We start from the raw sequence: 19,573 nt of genomic DNA, 5'->3' as shown, positions 1-19,573 counted from the left end.
TGTCGTAAAATAGTTGCATGGTTAGATTGGTTTATTAGTTGTGTAGGTTTATATAGACCGAACCGGGTTGGTCAACAAAAAGTAAAAAATCAGTTTATAAATTGATTTAGGAGGAAAATGTGTCGTCATCGTACTTGGTAAACCTCACCAATAGCAAAGCTAGAGGTGCACAAATCGGGTATTTTTAGGAACCGGACCTGGGTAGGAACCTGTTCCGGGCATAGTCACCAATAGCAAAGCTAGAGGTGCACAAATCGGGAATTTTTAGGAACTGGACCTGGGTAGGAACCTGTTCTGGGCATAGTCGGGTGTTTGACCGGGTTTCGGGTAGGGTCGGGTTTAGACGAGTATTTCCTGTTTTGGTGGGTCCGCGTCGGTTCCGGTTCTGGGGAAATCCTGTACCGGGTCGGGTCCGGAACCGGGTATTTTGTGCACCTCTAAGCAAAGCTATGGTAGGGTCTGAGGAGGGTATGATATAAACAGCCTTACCTTTACTCCGTAGTAATAGAGATGTTGCCTCCGGTAACCCCTGATTTGATAAATGAATGAACATATCAAATCGTTTCAAGCTGGTTTGGGACGAAAAAAACCAGTTTTTTGGCTTGCTTTTCAACTCGGGTTGGGTCCAAAACCAGTTTCTGAGCAAGCTTACAAACTGGCGGAGTTGGTTGGGTCGGGTCCATATTGGATTATTTTTTGTGGTGGGTTGCGTTATAAACGAGTTTGACGGGTCCAAAGCGTTTTTCTTACAGACCATCACCAATCTAACATTTTGAGATTGTTCACATGTTAGAACAACCCATAAGTTGCTGGATTGTTGGTTGCTAACAAATAACAATTCACAGTTTTTATTTACTTGTTTTGATGGAGACAGGTTGGGACCTGATGTTGGTTAAAGTTGTGTCATTAAATTTAATGGGATTTGGAACTAGGGTGATAAAAGCGACCAAACCGATCAAACTGTCGACTAAAACACGTTTGTTGGTTTGGCCGGTTAAGACTAATGATTCGGTTTGGTTTGGTTGGTGGTTTGGTAGTTTGATGGCTCGGTCCGGTTTTGAACTTGAAACTCAGCGCGTAAATTGAACCGTGTATTTTAATTTTCATCATTTGCATATGCATTTTTATGTAGTATATATTATGAGAACGGTTCATTCACACAATGTAATTTTTCTTCTAAATCTATAATTTTGTCTAATATTAAACCGTAACTTTTTACCGCTTAAAAAGTACAATCTTGATAATGTTGTGCTACAAGCCCTTTAACACTATTATGAAATTAATATTTATTGCTATTAGAAATATTAGGGACAGATTATGAAGGGACTATATAGTGGACTGGTGGTAGCTCTTTGAAATTTAACCTTGAAAGAAATTAAAATTATTAAATCTTGATTAAATTTAATAATTTTAACGGCAACCATTTATAATTTTCCTTAAAGAAAGCCATGTGTACACAAAATCCGCTTTGGGAATTGGACAAACCAAAAGGACAGTGAATTCTGGATTTTATACTTTTATAGTCAAACAGAATACATATTATTATAACTTTTTTTATCTTAAGGGGACCATAAGTGAAAAAAAATTGTACCATTGATTATTGATATATTGTATACAGTTCAAAAAAAATAAAAATAAAAAATACAAGTTATTTTCATATTTTATAACCATGCAAGAAAAGCTTCCATATTGTTATTATTATTCAAATTCTCTTTATTTATTTCTTTTCTTTTATGCTAAATTCGTAATTAACAATCATGGTAAAGGTGGTTTACTTTCAAAATGATGGTCAGAGGTTCAATCCCAATAGGATGGTTTGTAAATAATAAATTTGGCTGTTAAAAAAAAAACAATTATATTGCAAAAGATCAATTGGTCTAGCGGAACCATACGACTTTTTTATGAGAGGTCGTGAGTTCGAGTCTCATCTGTTAAGCTTTTATCGAACAAGTGAACGGTTCAAGAAACACTACCTGGACATAATTTCTTGTCCGTGTTTTAACAAACATAAACGGATGTAAACGAACACCTTATCAAACGTTCACGAACACAATTGAAAGAGCATGGCCTTTGTTCGTGTTCGTTTATTCTGTTAATCGGACGAAATTCCTTATTCATATTTGTTCATTTACTAAACAAAACAAATATAAACGAATTTCCCGTTAAACCATTCACGAGCAGTTTTCCATACCTTAAGTTCTTTTATACCTTCGCTGGGTTGACATCTTATAGCTTCAAATTATAAAAGTGGACCAAAAAAATCTAAAATGATAGGATGTTTATACTCAAATATCTTTTTAAGTCATTGTCAAGACATATCTTTCATTTTCTCCCAAGACATAAATATAAATATGGACTAAAGCGTAAAAAAATTATCTTACAAATGCAAACAAATCGTTCATTGTCAAGACATATCTTTCATTTTCTCCAAGACTAATTTATTTTTTATTATTTTTTTTTGCAGTTAATAAAAATAACCCATATATATATATACATAGCCTTTAACATTTTTATTATATTTTCACAACAGGCTTAACTATTTTCTCTTAATATTCTTACAATGTTATTTTTATAAACACTTCAATTGATTCAACCCATGCTTCAAATAAGTTCGTTTAATAAACAAGCCCGAACCCAACTTTGAGTTATCAAGCTTGAGCCAGCCCGCGAGCTTAAACGAGCCGGTCATCTATATAATTTATATATTATATATATATAATTATTAATTTATATACATAATGTTTTGAAATAATAACTAAATAATATATATTATAAATAATATATTATGCTAAATATGAAATTTTATTTCAACAAATATATAAAAAATAATTATTAATAAATAGTAAATGAGCCGAGCCAAACTTAAAGCCCATAAAACCACAAGGACTAAAGTGGAAATTCTTTCAAGTTAGGGGTGAAAAGCCAATCTTGCCCCTCAAGCTAACATCGTTAGTTTACGAGAGACTCAAACCGACGCGCTTTTAAACCGCAGGGACTTAAGTGCAAAATGTTCGCATTTAAGAGCATATTTTGCGTCCGTGTATCGTGTTATAATCACAAGAACGCAAATAATAATAATAATAATAATAATAATAATAATAATAATAATAATAATAAAAGCTGCAGCTTTATTATATACTTTCTATTCTTCTTTTTGTTGTTATTTGCTTATGTCAATGAGGTGCCCGGTGCATAAAAAGTCTTACAACTACATGTCAGAGATTGGGACACCCGTTGCTTAAAAAGTAAAAAAACACAATCTTTTACTGGCTTTGTTTTAAGGTTAACTGATCATCCTTAACCAATCCATGTGATCCATATTGTTTGCCACATTCACTAGTTTTTTCTTGTATTTTATATGATGAAAATAGTTGGGATAATTTTAAAATCTGTAAACGAGTTCATATATTTATTAACTATAAAAGTCTAAAATGTAATTAAAAAAATTACTTGTTAATCACCTTATTTGGATTGAACATTCTTAAAAGAGACTTAACAAGATATTTTTAATATTATTAAATACTTGAAGTGAATTACCATTCATGAAAGTTTAAAAATTTAACTTTATCTGATACTTGAATTAGAGGCCATAATTGTTCATCTTATGATATATGTTTATCAAGCTTATTGTTTCATGGTTTCGGATTTAATCTAAACTGGTTCTTGTCAATTTAGTTAATCTTTCGTCAAATTCGTGAACACGTTTAGTTAAACAAGTTACTTGACCTAGCGGATCCGTGGGTTAACCCATAATATTTTTTAAAATTTGGTTTTTGTTCTAACTTAAAATGTAAAAGACAAAATATAGACAAGCATCTTGTTTTATTAAAAATTTATTATTTTATATAAGTCCGTTATTTCTATGTTTTAAGTTTGTCATCCAGACTAAAACAAATTCAAATTAAACACATCATGTTCTTTTCACTCCATGTAAACTCATGTCATGTTCGGATTGATATGCCTTACATAATTTTCAAGTTTAGATTAATCAACTTGTAAACATGACCTATTAAACACTAGTAAATTCAACAAGCCAATTATACATTAAAATGATTTATAAGGTTTGTGCAAATTATTGGAGTTGACCTAAGAGGCTAAGATGAATCCAAAAGCTTTTGATTATTTAGTTATTTTTTTACATGAATGCACCATTAAACATATATATGATTAGATTTCTCCCAAACCAGATTAATGAGGGGAAATAAATATATCTAATAATTGGAATCTGTAGATCCAAAAATAAAAAAATACGAAAATAAAATTTTAAACATTAGTGAGAATTGAATACAAAGATTGATATACTCACATGCACGATGAGATATAATAGTAATAATGATAGTGTTATATTATTATTATTATTATTATTATTATTATTATTATTATAAAGTCATTATTAGGACATTGAGTACGTTTAGCTTCTAAGCATGTTTTCATCATTGATACAATTATCATTCACTTCCCCACTCAGATTTGTTGGCTATTATTATTATTATTATTATTATTATTATTATTATTATTATCAAAGAGTTAACTATTACAACATAAAAAAACATTCGGTTTCAAATACTTCAAGGATTTAAAAGTGGACTTATTTTTAATCCAAATGTACGTATCCTTTAATTACCGAAGGAACTTTCCTGAAAAGAATAGATTCATTCATCGTCTTCCAGATACATCAGCACACCGTCATAATCACATCTTGAAGCACTCTTTTTCTTTTTGTTTGTTATCAAGCAAAGTTGACCTGATCATGAATGTTTTGTAAATCCTAGACGGTAAAGACAAAAATCGATTGGGATTTGACACCATGCACTAACCGCACTCCAAATCGCATTAGCGAGCATGCAAGCTGTAAGAAGATCAAGTTAATTACTAACAATGACCACACCAAAAATTTTCATCTGAGTTTCACAAAACTTCCTACTCCTTTTATTAAATATTCATCACTACAAAATTATTTGGAAATAAGATATGATTTTCATATTATTTGGAAATCCATTCATAATGGAAGTGAGTATGGCCATGGGTGGTGTTAGTTGAATGAAAGTGATGGGGATACAAATATCCAACCCAAGTAAGCCTAACATATAAAAACAATATGAAAGACATGCATAGTACACAACTTGCTTTTTGGGGGTACACAATTAAAACCTCACCTATTTTATGTTTGTCTAATTATTGCACAACTAATGTTTTGTAGCTTTGTTTGCTAGTATTAATAGTGTGTAATCTCGTGATCTACTTTTGTTTTTCAAATTTGCGTTTATAATAACCATTGTGTACAAAAAGGTTTTTACTTTTTACAAATCAAACGCCAGCTTGTTTTGTAAATTTATGTTTTATCTCAACTTTTCAAGAACTTTACAACATTTTGTGCGGTTCAAGATAAATTTTGTTGAACCACGTACGTTTAAGTTTTAATATATATAAAGAAAAGAAATGGTAAATCTTTTAATAATTTCAAGAGTACTTTATTAATTTTGTTTCATAATGTATGTAAAAAGAACTTGTGATTTTATTTTTATCAAATAAATAATTTGAAAAGGTATTTAATATAACATTAAGCACCATGTGTTTTGTCTTTAAAACTTCATGTGATACGATTATTTTAAACATTATGTGTAAATTTGAGTTGGGTTATGCTTTTTTTAATGTTGTTTTATAAGAATATTAAGTTTATATCTTTATGGTAAATGACCTAATTAATTTGTTTGAAAATGACCATCACTTTTTACAAAAATGGAGCTTTGAATGTGTCATTTTTATAAATTATGACATGAGGGTGGTGGGAGTGGGTTTACCATCGATCATCTCTTTTTGGCACCGAGTCTCACGAAAGGTGTTTCATTCCTCCCGTCTCAAAATTCTTCCTTCACCCTGAAATTCCACCCCGCCTATTCTTTGATCATCATATTTAATGGGACAGCCACCCCGCTTCGGGGTGTTTTTATCTTCTTCGGTGACATAGAATGTAACACCCCAACCCGGAACAGGCTAACGTGTTACTATTACAGATATCAAATCAACGCCACAATCCAAAATACAACAAAAATTAATGCAACCTACGTCATATTATTAAACAAAATGAATTAACTTTTAGAAGCTTGAACTTCATTTTTTTTTATCTCTCATCACTAAATTCCCAGAATCCCGGATTACCTGAAAACAAAATAAGAAAAACAAAACAAGAAAACACGGCTGAGCCAAAAATTGCCCAGTAACGGAAAGAACAATAGTATAGGTAAGGACAGACGTAAGAGAATAAATATACGAACTTCAATTCAAACTCGAAACCAACCCTTTATACCTAAACATATACTTAATAAAATTCGGATGTATGATCCGACACTTGGCCAGAACATGGTCAAACGCATGCGGAAATATATCAGAACTATAACAAAAACACCCAGAGCCAGAAACATATAACTTGTAACATATAATGTGTGACGTGTAACATATAACGTGTAACATTTAACTGAACTATAATTAAATGCGAAACATAATCCGATACACGATCGGGACGTAATCTGAATATACTCAAATTTAACCAAATGCGTATACACATATCAAAACGGACCAGAAATATAGCGAAACAAAATATAATTACTAAAATACACGACGATGATGTTAAAATAAATAGGTCGTGTAATACGGAAGCACCCAGAGCCTAAACAGAGGGGTACACAGCTAGCTAGTCCATGCACCAAAGAGACGGTGTGGGTGACGTGCACACATTGTTCCATCTCAAACAGAAGTCAGGAGTCAGGAGTCAGAGCTAAGATCGATCTATACGCCTCTAAGTGGCCGAGGTACTACATGAGTACTTTCAGAGACGCCGTGAACTTTGATTACGCACTGTCACGATAAGTGCCATGTCAGGAGTCAGGAGTCAGGAGTCGGAGCTAAGATCGATCTATACGCCCCTAAGTGGCCCTAATACTTCAAAAGTACTAGTTAGAGACGCCGTGAACTTTAATTACGCACTGTCACGATAAGTGCCATGTCGTTGACGCCCCAACGACAAGTCAGAAATTGCTCGGGTAACAGAGTACAAAAACTAAAATCGTATAACTAAAAATATTCAAACAGGAACATGCAATAATGAATTCAAAATATATATAACCTATTGCATGCTATAAAATTAATATAAACATCTCATACGAATAAACCGAACTAGATCTGTAACTGACAGATAACAAAAATCCGCACTACGAAGTGACGGACATCGAATATAAAATGGACTAGAACCAATACTATGAGTGAAGAATAACAGAATCCGTACTACAAAGTAACGGAATATAAATAGTACTAAGAGGAAACAAAAACAGAAACCGTACTACGAAGTAACAAGAAACAGAATCCGTACTACAAACTAACGGACTATAATTAATACTAAAAATAGCAAAAACAGGAAACCGTACTACGAAGTAACCGAATATAATTTATACTATGAGTGACAGAAACCAGAATCCGTACCTTATATGATTATAAGCAAAGCAGACGGGGTCGAGTTACCCTCAAGTAATGTTAGAACCTACACTTTAATTATAATTTTATATTAGATTCCAGGGATTCATTATATGATTTGGTTGAATTCCTTTTCTTTTATTCATATTATAACATGAATTATCTACTGATGTGTAATATGAACCCAACGTTAGATTTATTATGTATTCAACTAATGAACAAGAATTTGATTTTAGTTACTGAGTTAACCTCTAACTAAAACTACCCATCCCTTTCTTTTGCAAATTAAAATAATTTTCCAATGACTTGGTGAAAAATAAGTTTATGACACTTTCGATCACAAAACTAACATATACTCACTTTTATAATCTTGAGGGATGTCCATATTTTTAAAGGAAACCATGTTTTAAAGTAACAGGAACCAAATTCATCAGGGTAATGGCCATATCTAAACACTTTTAAGCATAATAATGGATTGTATTTTAACTAGCAGAAAATCAAGTCATTACCGCAATATGTGAACAGCAACTATACTTAATCAGGGTTCCGGTGGCGGCTTATCTCGGAGGAGCAAAGAGCGGAGGTTCCGGTGATTCTTGAAACCACTAAGGCGTCCGAGGCTGTGACGGTTGTCTCCGAAAACGATCGTTAGCGGTCGCGGTGGTTTCCGTCAGAAAGTTTCCGGCAAAGGTGTCGCGTTTCCTGACGAACCAAGTAGTGGCAGTGGTGATGGCGAAACTCGGAAGAGCAGGAAATGCGGTGTTGGCGTCAACCAAAGGCGACTGCTACGGTGGCGGAGGTGATGACGGCAACCGGCGGGGTTGTGGTGTTGTACAGAGAGAGATTAAGATTTAAAGTTTGATGAATCGATATCATTGGAACTTTATCGTTTATATATATTAAACAAGTTATAAACACAATCAAATTCCTAAATAAGTTAGTTGTTTGTTGCTCAAGTTTTCGCTGGAATGTTACAAGTTGTAAACTTGCTCAAACTCAAATTCTTAAATTTCATATTTTATTCAAAACACTCATCCGTTGATGTTATTATTATTATTATTAATTATACCATTTACAGTTTAAAATAATATTTATATTAAAATTATGGTTATTCGTTTGTTATCTAATACAAAAGTTTGGGTTATTATATAGAAGGTGGGACGATGTTCCCACTGGTACCGCCTCCGGCCTCCCTCCCACAAGCACTCTGTCCGTCCTATCTTGAAGTCATACAATATAAATTCTTATCATATCCATCAAACCAAAATCATTAAATGTTGAAAACAACATAAAGAAAGTAACAAAAATGTATGTTTATTTTTAAAATAACTTTTCAGTAGGCCTATAAATAAGATGTTTTTGTAAATAACATTTTATAGGTTTGTTTAATTTATTACTAGAGTCTTACATTTTTTAAATTTTGCTACAATTATATTTAGTTATTTGGACCTCATGTGTGTTTTACTCTACCCATTTTCAGCATGTTTTACTAAAAAAAGTTATGGAATCCATTGCTTTACAAAAGCATAATTAATATTTATTTTAATACATATCCATGTTTACCATGTATCTAAACATGGCTCAAAATACATGTTCATATAGGTAAGACAAAACTAGGGGTGTAAACAAGCGGAGCCGTTTGTGATATTTTTGGGATCGTCTCGCTAAAAATTTAAACTAAGACAAACGTAAACTAGCATGAGTGTGAGCTTGAGCGTAAGTTGAAGTTTGTTCGATAAACATGGATGAATTAACTTTATACGGCGAGTTTGTTTAGACTAATACAAGCCAAAACATGTGTAGAAATATATAAAAGTAACTACATAATAAGCTATATAATAAGTATATATAAAAATAATTATAATATTTTTATGATTTCAAGTTAGTGAACACTATTCATTAAGTATGAATCTATATTATATATAATAAATAAAGCTTTCTAAATGCCACATGACATCACCAAAGTGTTTCTTACAAAATTTTCTCTCCTCTCTCATATTTAATGCATTCTTTCTTATTAATAGTTTTACATTTCATTTTTTTTTCTTTTTAATCTTTTGTTTTCTCTTTTTAATAATTCTTTCCTGACTTAAAAAATTAAATACCAACATAAATATGTTATTTTGTTTATCTAAATATATTGTATTAGTTATTAATATTAGGTTTTATAAGTAAATTTTCACATTGATTGTGAATAATGATTGTAAAAATTAAGGTTTTTTAAAAAAAAAACCTTAATTTTTACAATCATATTCACAATCAATGTGAAAATTTACTTATAAAACCTAATATTTAAAAAACCTTAATTTTTACAATCATTATTCACAATCAATGTGAAAATTTACTTATAAAACCTAATATTATATCATCTTAAAAATCTACAAAAAAAATATAAATACTAGACTACATGTTTTGGAATACAAATGTTAGACATTAGCATGATGTTAATTAGATGACAAATTGACTTTGTATCCTTTTATTATTGAAGATTTCAAAAGTATATATTTGTTAGTGAATGAGTTATCCTTGCATAAAAAAATAAGTTCGTTCAAGAAATTAACAAAAGTATGTTATCCATGTTTCCATGAGATAAAAAATATTACTATTATTTCATATGGGATCTATCAGACATAAAATGATGCGTTACAAGAAAGTATTAGTTTCCAGATGTTTTAAATGCCTTAAAATCTAAGGTTGTCAAGTCATAGATTAATCATAAAAGGCGATAATGAAGTGATGTTGCTTAAAACATTAACTAGAAAATTGGTCTATGCAATGAAGCTAAACTGCATATGAAAATACAATTTGATAATTGTGTTATAGAAGCTGAAATCATATCCAGAAGTAATATTGGAACTTACACTTTTATTCTAAAAAAAAATCCTACTCCTTTAGATAAAATAATTAATTTCAAATAGTGAAATTCACTTTATTTTTGTTTCGCAATAAATATTAATAAAAGCCAAGGCCAATCAATATAGATGGTTGGTTTGTTTTTAGACAATTTATGTTAGTTCATGGTTAGTTATATGTTGCATTATCTATAGTTAAAAACAGAAACAATGTGAAACTATTAAGTTTTGGTATAGAAAGTAAAGTTACAAATAAAACTACAAATATTGTCTGCAAAAAAATATTTAGAGATTTATGAATTTTCTAACAACTTTTTATTTCTATATTGTGTAATGTATAATTTATTAAACCATATAATATATCTTTATATTTGTTAAACATATTTTTTGTATTTCACATTATGTTATTATTTAAATAAATTTATTTATTCTAACCCGTGTGCTACACCGGTAGCTAACCTAGTAATATCTATATATAAAATAACAAGCGAGGGAATATAATTAATTAATGTGATTCAAAATGGAAATTAATTTACTATAATAAAACACATAACAAAGCCAAAAAAATGTCAAACTTATCATGTACCGGCTATACAAAGAAAAATTAAATATTTTTAAATCTTTTATATGTTTAAAAAAGAAAATAAAAGTTAAGTAAGCAAGTTTATAAATCGTAATTACTCTACGAGATTTTTAAACAACGTTAAGGATGGAATTTTATTAAATATTTATATCATGTTTTTTTTCTTTTTTAATTTCTGACTTATAACATCTTTCGTGTCGAAATTATGTTGGAAGCTTCCTACACATATTTCCCTGTTGTTAAGTTGTAGTAAATATGTCGAAAAAATCATGTGTTTTTTTTTTTGAGAATTTATTGAAAATTTATCCAAATTTTTCGTAAGAAAATTAGCTCTTTTATAGTAACGTGACATCAATTTGAATCATGAAAGACACCCCTTCGTAAGATTCTAAACTATATCACTTTCATTTGATGTAATGATGAATTCGAAAGTTATGTTTAGAAAAGAATTTAATGCTAAACTTATTATATACTTATCGAGAATAATACAACGAGAATAATTTAGTTATTATTTTCATTAAATATTAAAAGAGTGAGGTAACGATACTCTTCAATTTAGGAAGTGTATTGACCTAAACACAAAAAGAAGCCGTCGTTCTAAAAATTAAATGTTAAAAGAATAAATTGTTATAGTTATTATCTGTATGCATTACCAAGTGGTTAAATCACTTGTTTTTTAGACAACATAAAACATGGACCTATTCCCCTAGAATATAATAAAATCAATATATATTTATCTTATACAAAAATATTTGAAATGAAATTGTCCGTTGTCTTTGTTTGGCTGCGTTCGTTTTATTCTCTAAATTTTAATGCATTATTTAGTGATGTATATTATGATAAAACGTGACATTTCTAGACATTTTTTATTTTAGTACAAATTAACATTAATATTATAATCTAAAACCTATAACTCGAGTTTTTCTTTTCTCTTCTTTTCTTTTTGAATTTGAAATATTTGATATAGAAATATATAACAAATACTATTTATTCAATCAATAATATATTTGTTTCAAGTAAATAAATGTATAAATTCAAAATTGTAGGTCACACCTCATAAAAATAGGATGTGACATCATGAAACATAACAAATTAAATCAATGTAGCCACCACTCAAGGTGTAGTCAAAATTACGAATTGATAACACTCAACCAACTATTTGTGACAACACACCCCAAATTAATATATTTGTATTATACAAAACTTACTTGACACATTATAGGAAAGGAAAAACTATATACAACTATACAAGTAACATAAAGCTTTCAACAAAAATGGATTTTTTTTCTTACATTTCATGAAATTCATGATTTTCTCATTGGGTTTTTAACATGTCTTATAGAACTAATAACGTAATATATATATATATATATATTAACAAATAACTAAACTAAACTACTTATATATATATATGTGTGTGTGTTACATTTCATGATTTTAATAGTCTTAAGTTCATAAAGTTCTAATTTGGGTTTTTAGCATGTTTTATTTTGGACAAGTAACACAAAATATAAATTAATAAACAGTTTTAATTTCAAGGATTGAATTATGACAAATTCAACCGACTCATACTAAATTGCTTCATGTGAAAGATAAATCAGGTTAATCAAAATCTCGGGCCTAGCAAGACTAGTGTGCAGACCTTCGTCATCCGGGAACAGATTCTTTCATATAAGATTCACATAGTTCATTGTTTTGAGGCCTCACGCAAAATCTATGGCAATCCAAAGTCATTCGTTGATTTTTTTTTAACAAATTAATGAATGTATGATTATTTGAAAACTTGCAGTTTTTTTTTCATAATGCATATACAAGGTGAATTACTAATGAGACTACTTGACACCCCATTTTGAGAACAACATTAAATGCAAACAAATACAATAAAACTCACATTATTAGAAAAATATTAAAAATAAATGAGTATAAATTCTAAATGCAACATCAAAAGTAGTTATTGGGATGGTGGCCCAATTGTAGAGACAAAGTCTCTTGACACCATGGTCTTGGGTTAAACTCTCACTACCAGCAAAGAAATTTACCTTTAAAAAAACATTAAAAGTAAAAAATTAATTACATATACTATTTTATAAATTATAAAACAACATCAATCATAAAATATATATTCACTTCATTAGCATTAAACCACAATTATACTTTTACAACTTGCAAACAAACACATTTAAAGCCTCCTTTGCTTTCCTTCTACTTCTAGGAAGCAAACCAATACTAGTGGGACCCACATACCAATCTCCTTCAAATTATCTCTCTCTTAAATACCACCACCCACAAAATCTCATAATACATTCAAATACCCAAATACCCAAAATGCCACAATGTCACAAACACCCTTAATTATGTTGAAACTTCACATTAAAGGCACTTTCGTCATTTTACATATTATTATTATTATTACTAACCATGTTTCCTGCCTCACCTCCGACGGCCTCTCTTTACTCTCAATTAAGTCCGCCGTTGACGGCGGCGACACGGTGTTTTCCGACTGGAGCGAAAACGACGTCACTCCGTGTAATTGGAGTGGTGTCACGTGCGCTAACATCACCGGAGTAAGTGAGTCACGTGTCGTCGGAATCGCACTCGCCGGAAGGAATCTCCGGGGGTATATTCCGTCGGAATTGGGTAACTTAAAGTATCTCCGGCGAATCAATTTACACGATAATAACTTCCACGGGTCTATTCCGGACCCGATATTCAATGCCACGTCACTCCATAGCTTGTATCTGTACGGAAACAATCTCTCCGGCGAACTTCCGGCGTCAATTTGTAATCCAATTCGTATTCAAAACATCGATTTGTCGAATAATAATATCGTGGGTGGTGTTAAGAAGTTCATGGCTAACTGCCGGCAGCTTCAACGGTTGATTTTGGCGCGAAATCAATTTTCTGGGGAGATTCCGGCAGGTGTGTTCCCGGCGTTGGCGAATTTGATTCAATTGGATTTATCGGATAATGGGTTTAATGGGTCGTTGCCGTACGATATCGGTCAACTTAAGTCGTTGACCGGGACGTTGAATTTGTCGTTTAATCATTTCACCGGGAAGTTGCCGGAGACTTTGGGCGAGTTGCCGTTGACCGTAAGTTTTGACCTCCGGGGGAATAATTTTTCCGGCGAGATTCCGCAGTCGGGTTCGTTTGCGAATCAAGGGCCGACGGCGTTTTTGAATAATCCGTTGCTTTGCGGGTTTCCGTTGCAGAAATCGTGCCGGAGTAATGCTCCGGCAGGTGTTCCGGGAAGTCAAAGTGTCGGGCGGCCGGTCAACGATGACATGGCAAAGAAGGGGTTGAAACCGGGTTTGATTATTTTAATTTCGGTGGCGGATGCTTTTGGGGTTGCGTTGATAGGATTGTTAATTGTTTATTTATATTGGAGGAAAAAAGATTCGAATGGTTGTAGTTGTACGGGAAAAGGAAGATTTGGAGGGAATAAAAAGTCAAGGTTGTGTGGGTTTCCGTGTGTCGGTGGGTTTCCGAACACGGATTCCGAGGTGGAGTCGGAGAAGGGGGATGCCGCTAGCGGTGGCGGCTTTATTGGCGGTGGTGATGGTGGAGGTGGGCAGCTTGTGGCGATTGATAAAGGGTTTAGTTTTGAGTTGGACGAGTTGTTGAGAGCTTCGGCTTATGTGTTGGGGAAGAGCGGGTTGGGGATTGTGTATAAAGTGGTGCTCGGGAATGGGATTCCGGTGGCGGTGAGGCGGTTGGGGGAGGGTGGTGAGCAACGATATAAGGAGTTTGTGGCGGAGGTTAAGGCGATCGGGAGGGTGAAGCATCCGAATGTGGTGAAATTGAGAGCTTATTATTGGGCTCCTGATGAGAAACTGCTTATTAGCGATTTCATTTCTAATGGCAATTTGGTTTCGGCTCTACGCGGTACATATGAAATTCTCCCCTTTTAATTTAAGATTTATTTTTTCCCGATTTAGAAACCTTGTTAACCTTAAACTTATTAATAACAGGTCAAACATCCACGATTCTTACATGGTCAACGAGGCTAAAGATAGCGAAAGGGACTGCGAGAGGTTTAGCGTATCTACACGAATGTAGCCCGAGAAAATTTGTGCATGGAGACATCAAACCCTCAAACATTCTCCTTGACAACGAGCATCAACCATACATATCTGATTTTGGTTTGAACCGTCTAATTAACATCACGGGAAACAACCCATCATCATCGGGCGGTTTCATGGGCGGGGCGCTCCCCTACTTCACCCAAGCCGAAAAAGTCAACAACTACCAAGCACCCGAAGCCCGAATGTCATCCAACCGACATACACAAAAATGGGATGTCTACTCTTTTGGCGTAGTTTTGCTTGAATTGCTAACAGGGAAGTCACCCGAATTTTCATCTCCGACGTCCTCAACGTCGATTGAAATCCCGGATCTAGTGAAGTGCGTCCGAAAGGGGTTTGAGGAGGAAACCCCACTTTCTGATATGGTGGACCCCATGTTGCTTCAAGAAGTGCACGCAAAAAAGGAAGTGCTATCGGTGTTTCACTTAGCCTTCGCGTGTACTGAGCGAGACCCTGATATTCGACCCCGAATGAAAATGGTATCCGAGAGTCTTGAAAAGATTAGATCATAATTTTATTTTATTTTTTTTGTTAATGTTGGCATATTATTATTATTTTTGGTTGTAATGTAACAGAAAGTTATATTTTTGGTGATGGAAAGTCACACAATGGTGGTTCACAAATTCTCTTATTTTCTAAGGTAAGAAAAGTACATTTTGTGGGAGTACTGTGTCTAGTTAACATTCTTCTGTTGGTTCTATGATTTGAAGAATATACTATATCAAATATTTTGGATTATATATCTTGGTCATTATTCCTTTTTTAAAGTTATTGAAAAAATTATTTACGTATGGTTTGTACGATTTTTAGGTCAAATTTAAACCATGAACATCTCTATCGACGATGAATTTGAGTTTGTTGCGATTCAAAAAGGGGTAGCGACGCAGCTTGTTGCATGCTTGCCTTCTGTTTCGATGTAATCTAAACTTATCTTATTTTATTAAGCCATTCTAACATTAAATAAAAAAAAAATTTGAGTTAATAACACCAAGAACCAAACCGTCCAAACCAATGAATAAAAACTTCAGTACATTAGACATGTTAATTAATACATTGATAGTGGAATATACGCATATAAGTTACGCATGTTATATCATAAACATCCAGAGTTACACTTTGGGAAACGGACATTAAATCCGTTTAACTCGGTTAACCGGTAACGACAAACATTGACGAGAAACTAATTACACATAAGTTTATTTATTAGATAAACAAATTTGGGCATCGGGCTTTTAAATGAGAGATATGATTCAAATTGACTTGGAGCCCCTTAGGGTTTGAAAAGGTTATAAGATAGAAATCATTGTTATTTATTAACCTTAATATTTGTCTATCTCATCAGTATATTATATAGATTAGATCTATACTGTGCTTGTATTGTATGTAACTAGATCATATCGGGTTTAATTTTCGTGTTGGCCAATCGTTTATCTCCGCTGTGTATATTAATTAATTTGATTAATTATTATTTGCCATATTGTCAAACCAGTTTTTGATAATAAAAGTTTTGGCTGATCACCATTGAAACCCAACATGCTCTTGGCCAAAACGGGCATGGGTGGCTACACTCAATTGGTTGGTCTGCGACGATATTAAGCGGACGATCACGGTTCTTCCCTTATGGGTTTGTTCCAACTTTGACCCTTGCATGTGGGTTGAATAACGATGAATGGCTCTTGGTTTACGATGTTAAACAACTGCTTGTAGGATCGAAACACTCTGCCACTAGACCAATGCACGGGAATGCGCCTTTTCCACTATCTCTATACGCACTTGCATACGAACCGTCCTTCAAGAATCTTTCGGACATGTTCCCGTTTGAGAAAGAGTGTGATTTCATACAAAAGTTGAAGTGGATTGCTTGAGATGCTTCGTTTCACATGTGTACATGCTTACTATATGGTTAGATGTACTTTCTACGGGGAGCTCGGTTATAAGCTCCAACAATATCGAGACAAACTTAAATGAAGGCCCCACTGCCTGTGGATTTGGGTGAATTTGTTGGATGTAATCTTCGAGTTATAGAAACTGAGTTAATTAACTAAATCTATCAGTGATAAATTAAATGAGTTGTATTTAACTTATCATAGCTACTTAGATTGTTAGATAAACATTAGAGCTTTATTTATTATATAACTAAAAGTTCTAAGTCCATCTCTGATTGTGCCGAGTTATATATTATTTTGGTTATAGACTGAGAGTTGTTCAATCCAATTTTTATCGTGTGTGTTTACGTTTTTATGAGTTATATCAATTCGTTATTGATAATTAGGATCTGGGATTTGAGGTACACAAAAAACCCGAACCCGAAACCGGACCTGAAAAAAAACCCCGAACCGAGACTTTTATACTCGGGTTTTTACTATCCGTACCCGAGATAGGGTATGCATTTCAACCAAAACACATTCCCGGAACCGTGCCCGATTTGTATTCGGTAATACCCAAAACCCGAACCAGTTCCATAACCGGAACTGGGTTTTTCAATACATGAAAAATACCCGAAATTACCCAAAAAAAAATACATGAAAAATACCCCAAAAAGTGCAATCTATACCCGAAAACAAGGTTTTTTCAATACTCTGAAATACGGTATTCAAATACTCGGTTCTATATCCGACCCGAACCCGGTGCATAGAGTATGATTTTCAGACACAATACTCGGACCTGAACCCGACCTGGTTATGGCCAATACCCGATTTTCTAATACCCGGTTATACCCGAACCATGTTCCATAACCGAAACCGAGTATTAGAAAAACCCGATTTGTTCACCTCAATCTAAGATAATAAGGTTAGGACTAATTGTGGGCTAAAGGAAAATGGGAAAGGCCCAAATTTTCATCAAGACCAAACATAACTTTTCCATATATTATAGCCATAAATGTCATGATCAAAATTTGGCAATGAAAGTGACGTCACCAGATTCCTAGCAGTTTCGTCATCCGCCATATATTCCGTGGAGAATTTGCTTCATAATTTCACACGCAATTTCATTCCATTTCGTTTGGATTTAATTCAAAACTAGTGGCAACCACGCGTAGATCGATAACTATATATATATATATATATATATTCTCCAATATCATCTTATTAATTTATTCGTGTTTTTAATCTCTTATTATTGTTACTACGGTTGAAGGTTGTTTAGTTTTCAATTTTTCGAGTTTTAACTAATTATCAAAGAGTTTTTTTTTTCCGATCTATTTTATTATTGGTAACCCTTGGTAAGAGTTACCACGAAAGTTATTTAGTTTTCAGTTTTAATTTTAATTTATATTAAAAAAATATTATAAAGAGTTTTTATTTATTTTTTATTAGTAAATAAAAGTTACATTGAAGGTTATTTAGTTTTTAGTTTTAATTATTATAAACGTCATTTTAGGTTTCTTTGAACTATTTGGTTTTCCAAGCTTTTGATATTAATCATCGACTTATTGAATCATGAACATTTCAAGCGATTACAAACGTGTATTCGACCACTTTGACGAGGACGGAAATGGCATGATCTCTCCATTGGAGTTACACCGTCATGTTGGAATGATTTGCCACGACGAAATATTAATCGAAGAGGTGGAGATTGTGATAGAATCGTTGCATAGCAACGGGGAGTTAGGGTTTGATGAGTTCTTGAATTTGATGGAAAGTGAGAAGGAAGATGAGAAGTTAGAGGATTTGAGGAAAGCTTTTAGAATGTATGAAATGGATGGGAGTGATTGTATCACTCCAACGAGTTTGAATCGGATGCTGAGTCGACTCGGTGAGTCGACAAGTGTGGATGAGTGTGTTGGGATGATTAGTAGGTTTGATCTTAATGGGGATGGTGTGCTTAACTTTGATGAATTCAAAGCTATGATGCTTTGAATATGCAAAAAAGATTAATGTGATATTATTTTTTTAATTAATTATTGATTTTATGTTATTCATTTTGGTTTAGTTTGAGTAATGATGTTTCTTTGTACTAAAATTATAAGTCATCCAGTTGAAATACTAACACATAAATAATCAAACACGAGACGAAAATAGAAAATTTGTAGATTTTACTTTAGTTAAAATGAGTGGGAGTCGGCTCTGGGTTCCAAACTACATGCACGACTAGCTAAACGGGTTGTGTTAGGGTTGGGCTAACAAGTATGCACATTGGCCCGTTTAGTATACAAAGTCTATTATAATAAGCGTTTAGTGTAGAAGAAAAACATTAAATGTACATTAAGTTTTATAAGTTTAAACGTAACCACATTATATACGTTTCTTCCTTCTTTTTTTCTTAATTTGTAATCTTGAGTATTACTATTTAAAAAATAAGTGAATTAACTAAAATATTGAATTAAAGCACGTGGACTTCATGTCAACCCATAAAAACTCATAGCTAGCATATTTATATTCATGAGTTAGAACCAACAACTCCTCTTTTTCACACCCGCCGCCACACTCAACGAGTTATGCTTCTCTTGCTCACGCCTCGCTCAAGGCCACAGAACATGATGTGTTGTGATGTGAATCAGTGTGATATGTTCACACGGAAGCAGGGCCGGCTCCGAAAATTGAAAAAAAAATTTGAGCCGAAGGCGAAAAATATTTTGGGCCTTA

The 19,573-nt window shown here is 32.8% G+C and overlaps 2 protein-coding genes across 2 annotated transcripts; both read left to right on the top strand.

Moving 5' to 3' along the window:
• The first annotated feature begins 13,256 nt into the window (after positions 1-13,256).
• LOC143530479 (receptor protein kinase-like protein ZAR1) lies at positions 13,257-15,646 on the top strand. The gene is made up of 2 exons (XM_077026007.1): positions 13,257-14,793; positions 14,871-15,646. Exons 1-2 carry the CDS (start codon positions 13,257-13,259, stop codon positions 15,497-15,499), a joined length of 2,166 nt encoding a protein of 721 aa, XP_076882122.1. The 3' UTR covers positions 15,500-15,646.
• Positions 15,647-18,391: 2,745 nt separating this feature from the next.
• LOC143530473 (putative calcium-binding protein CML23) lies at positions 18,392-18,874 on the top strand. The gene has a single exon (XM_077026001.1). It carries the CDS (start codon positions 18,428-18,430, stop codon positions 18,845-18,847), a length of 420 nt encoding a protein of 139 aa, XP_076882116.1. The 5' UTR covers positions 18,392-18,427; the 3' UTR covers positions 18,848-18,874.
• The last annotated feature ends 699 nt before the right edge of the window (positions 18,875-19,573 follow it).

The sequence above is a fragment of the Bidens hawaiensis genome, unplaced genomic scaffold (genome assembly GCF_021521415.1).
Source record: "Bidens hawaiensis isolate Kalapana, Puna unplaced genomic scaffold, B.hawaiensis_p1.1 tig00008946_1, whole genome shotgun sequence".
NCBI lineage: Eukaryota > Viridiplantae > Streptophyta > Magnoliopsida > Asterales > Asteraceae > Bidens > Bidens hawaiensis.
This window is presented reverse-complemented; position numbering and strand designations above follow the sequence as displayed.

What these genes read in the sequence shown, in the direction of transcription:
- LOC143530479 (XM_077026007.1), top strand. Translation starts at nt 13,257, where the DNA reads ATGTTGAAACTTCACATTAAAGGCACTTTCGTCATTTTACATATTATT. An exon ending in TTCGGCTCTACGCGGTACAT is followed by an intron (nt 14,794 to 14,870) that starts ATGAAATTCTCC and finishes ACTTATTAATAA; the next exon opens with CAGGTCAAACATCCACGATT.
- LOC143530473 (XM_077026001.1), top strand. Translation starts at nt 18,428, where the DNA reads ATGAACATTTCAAGCGATTACAAACGTGTATTCGACCACTTTGACGAG.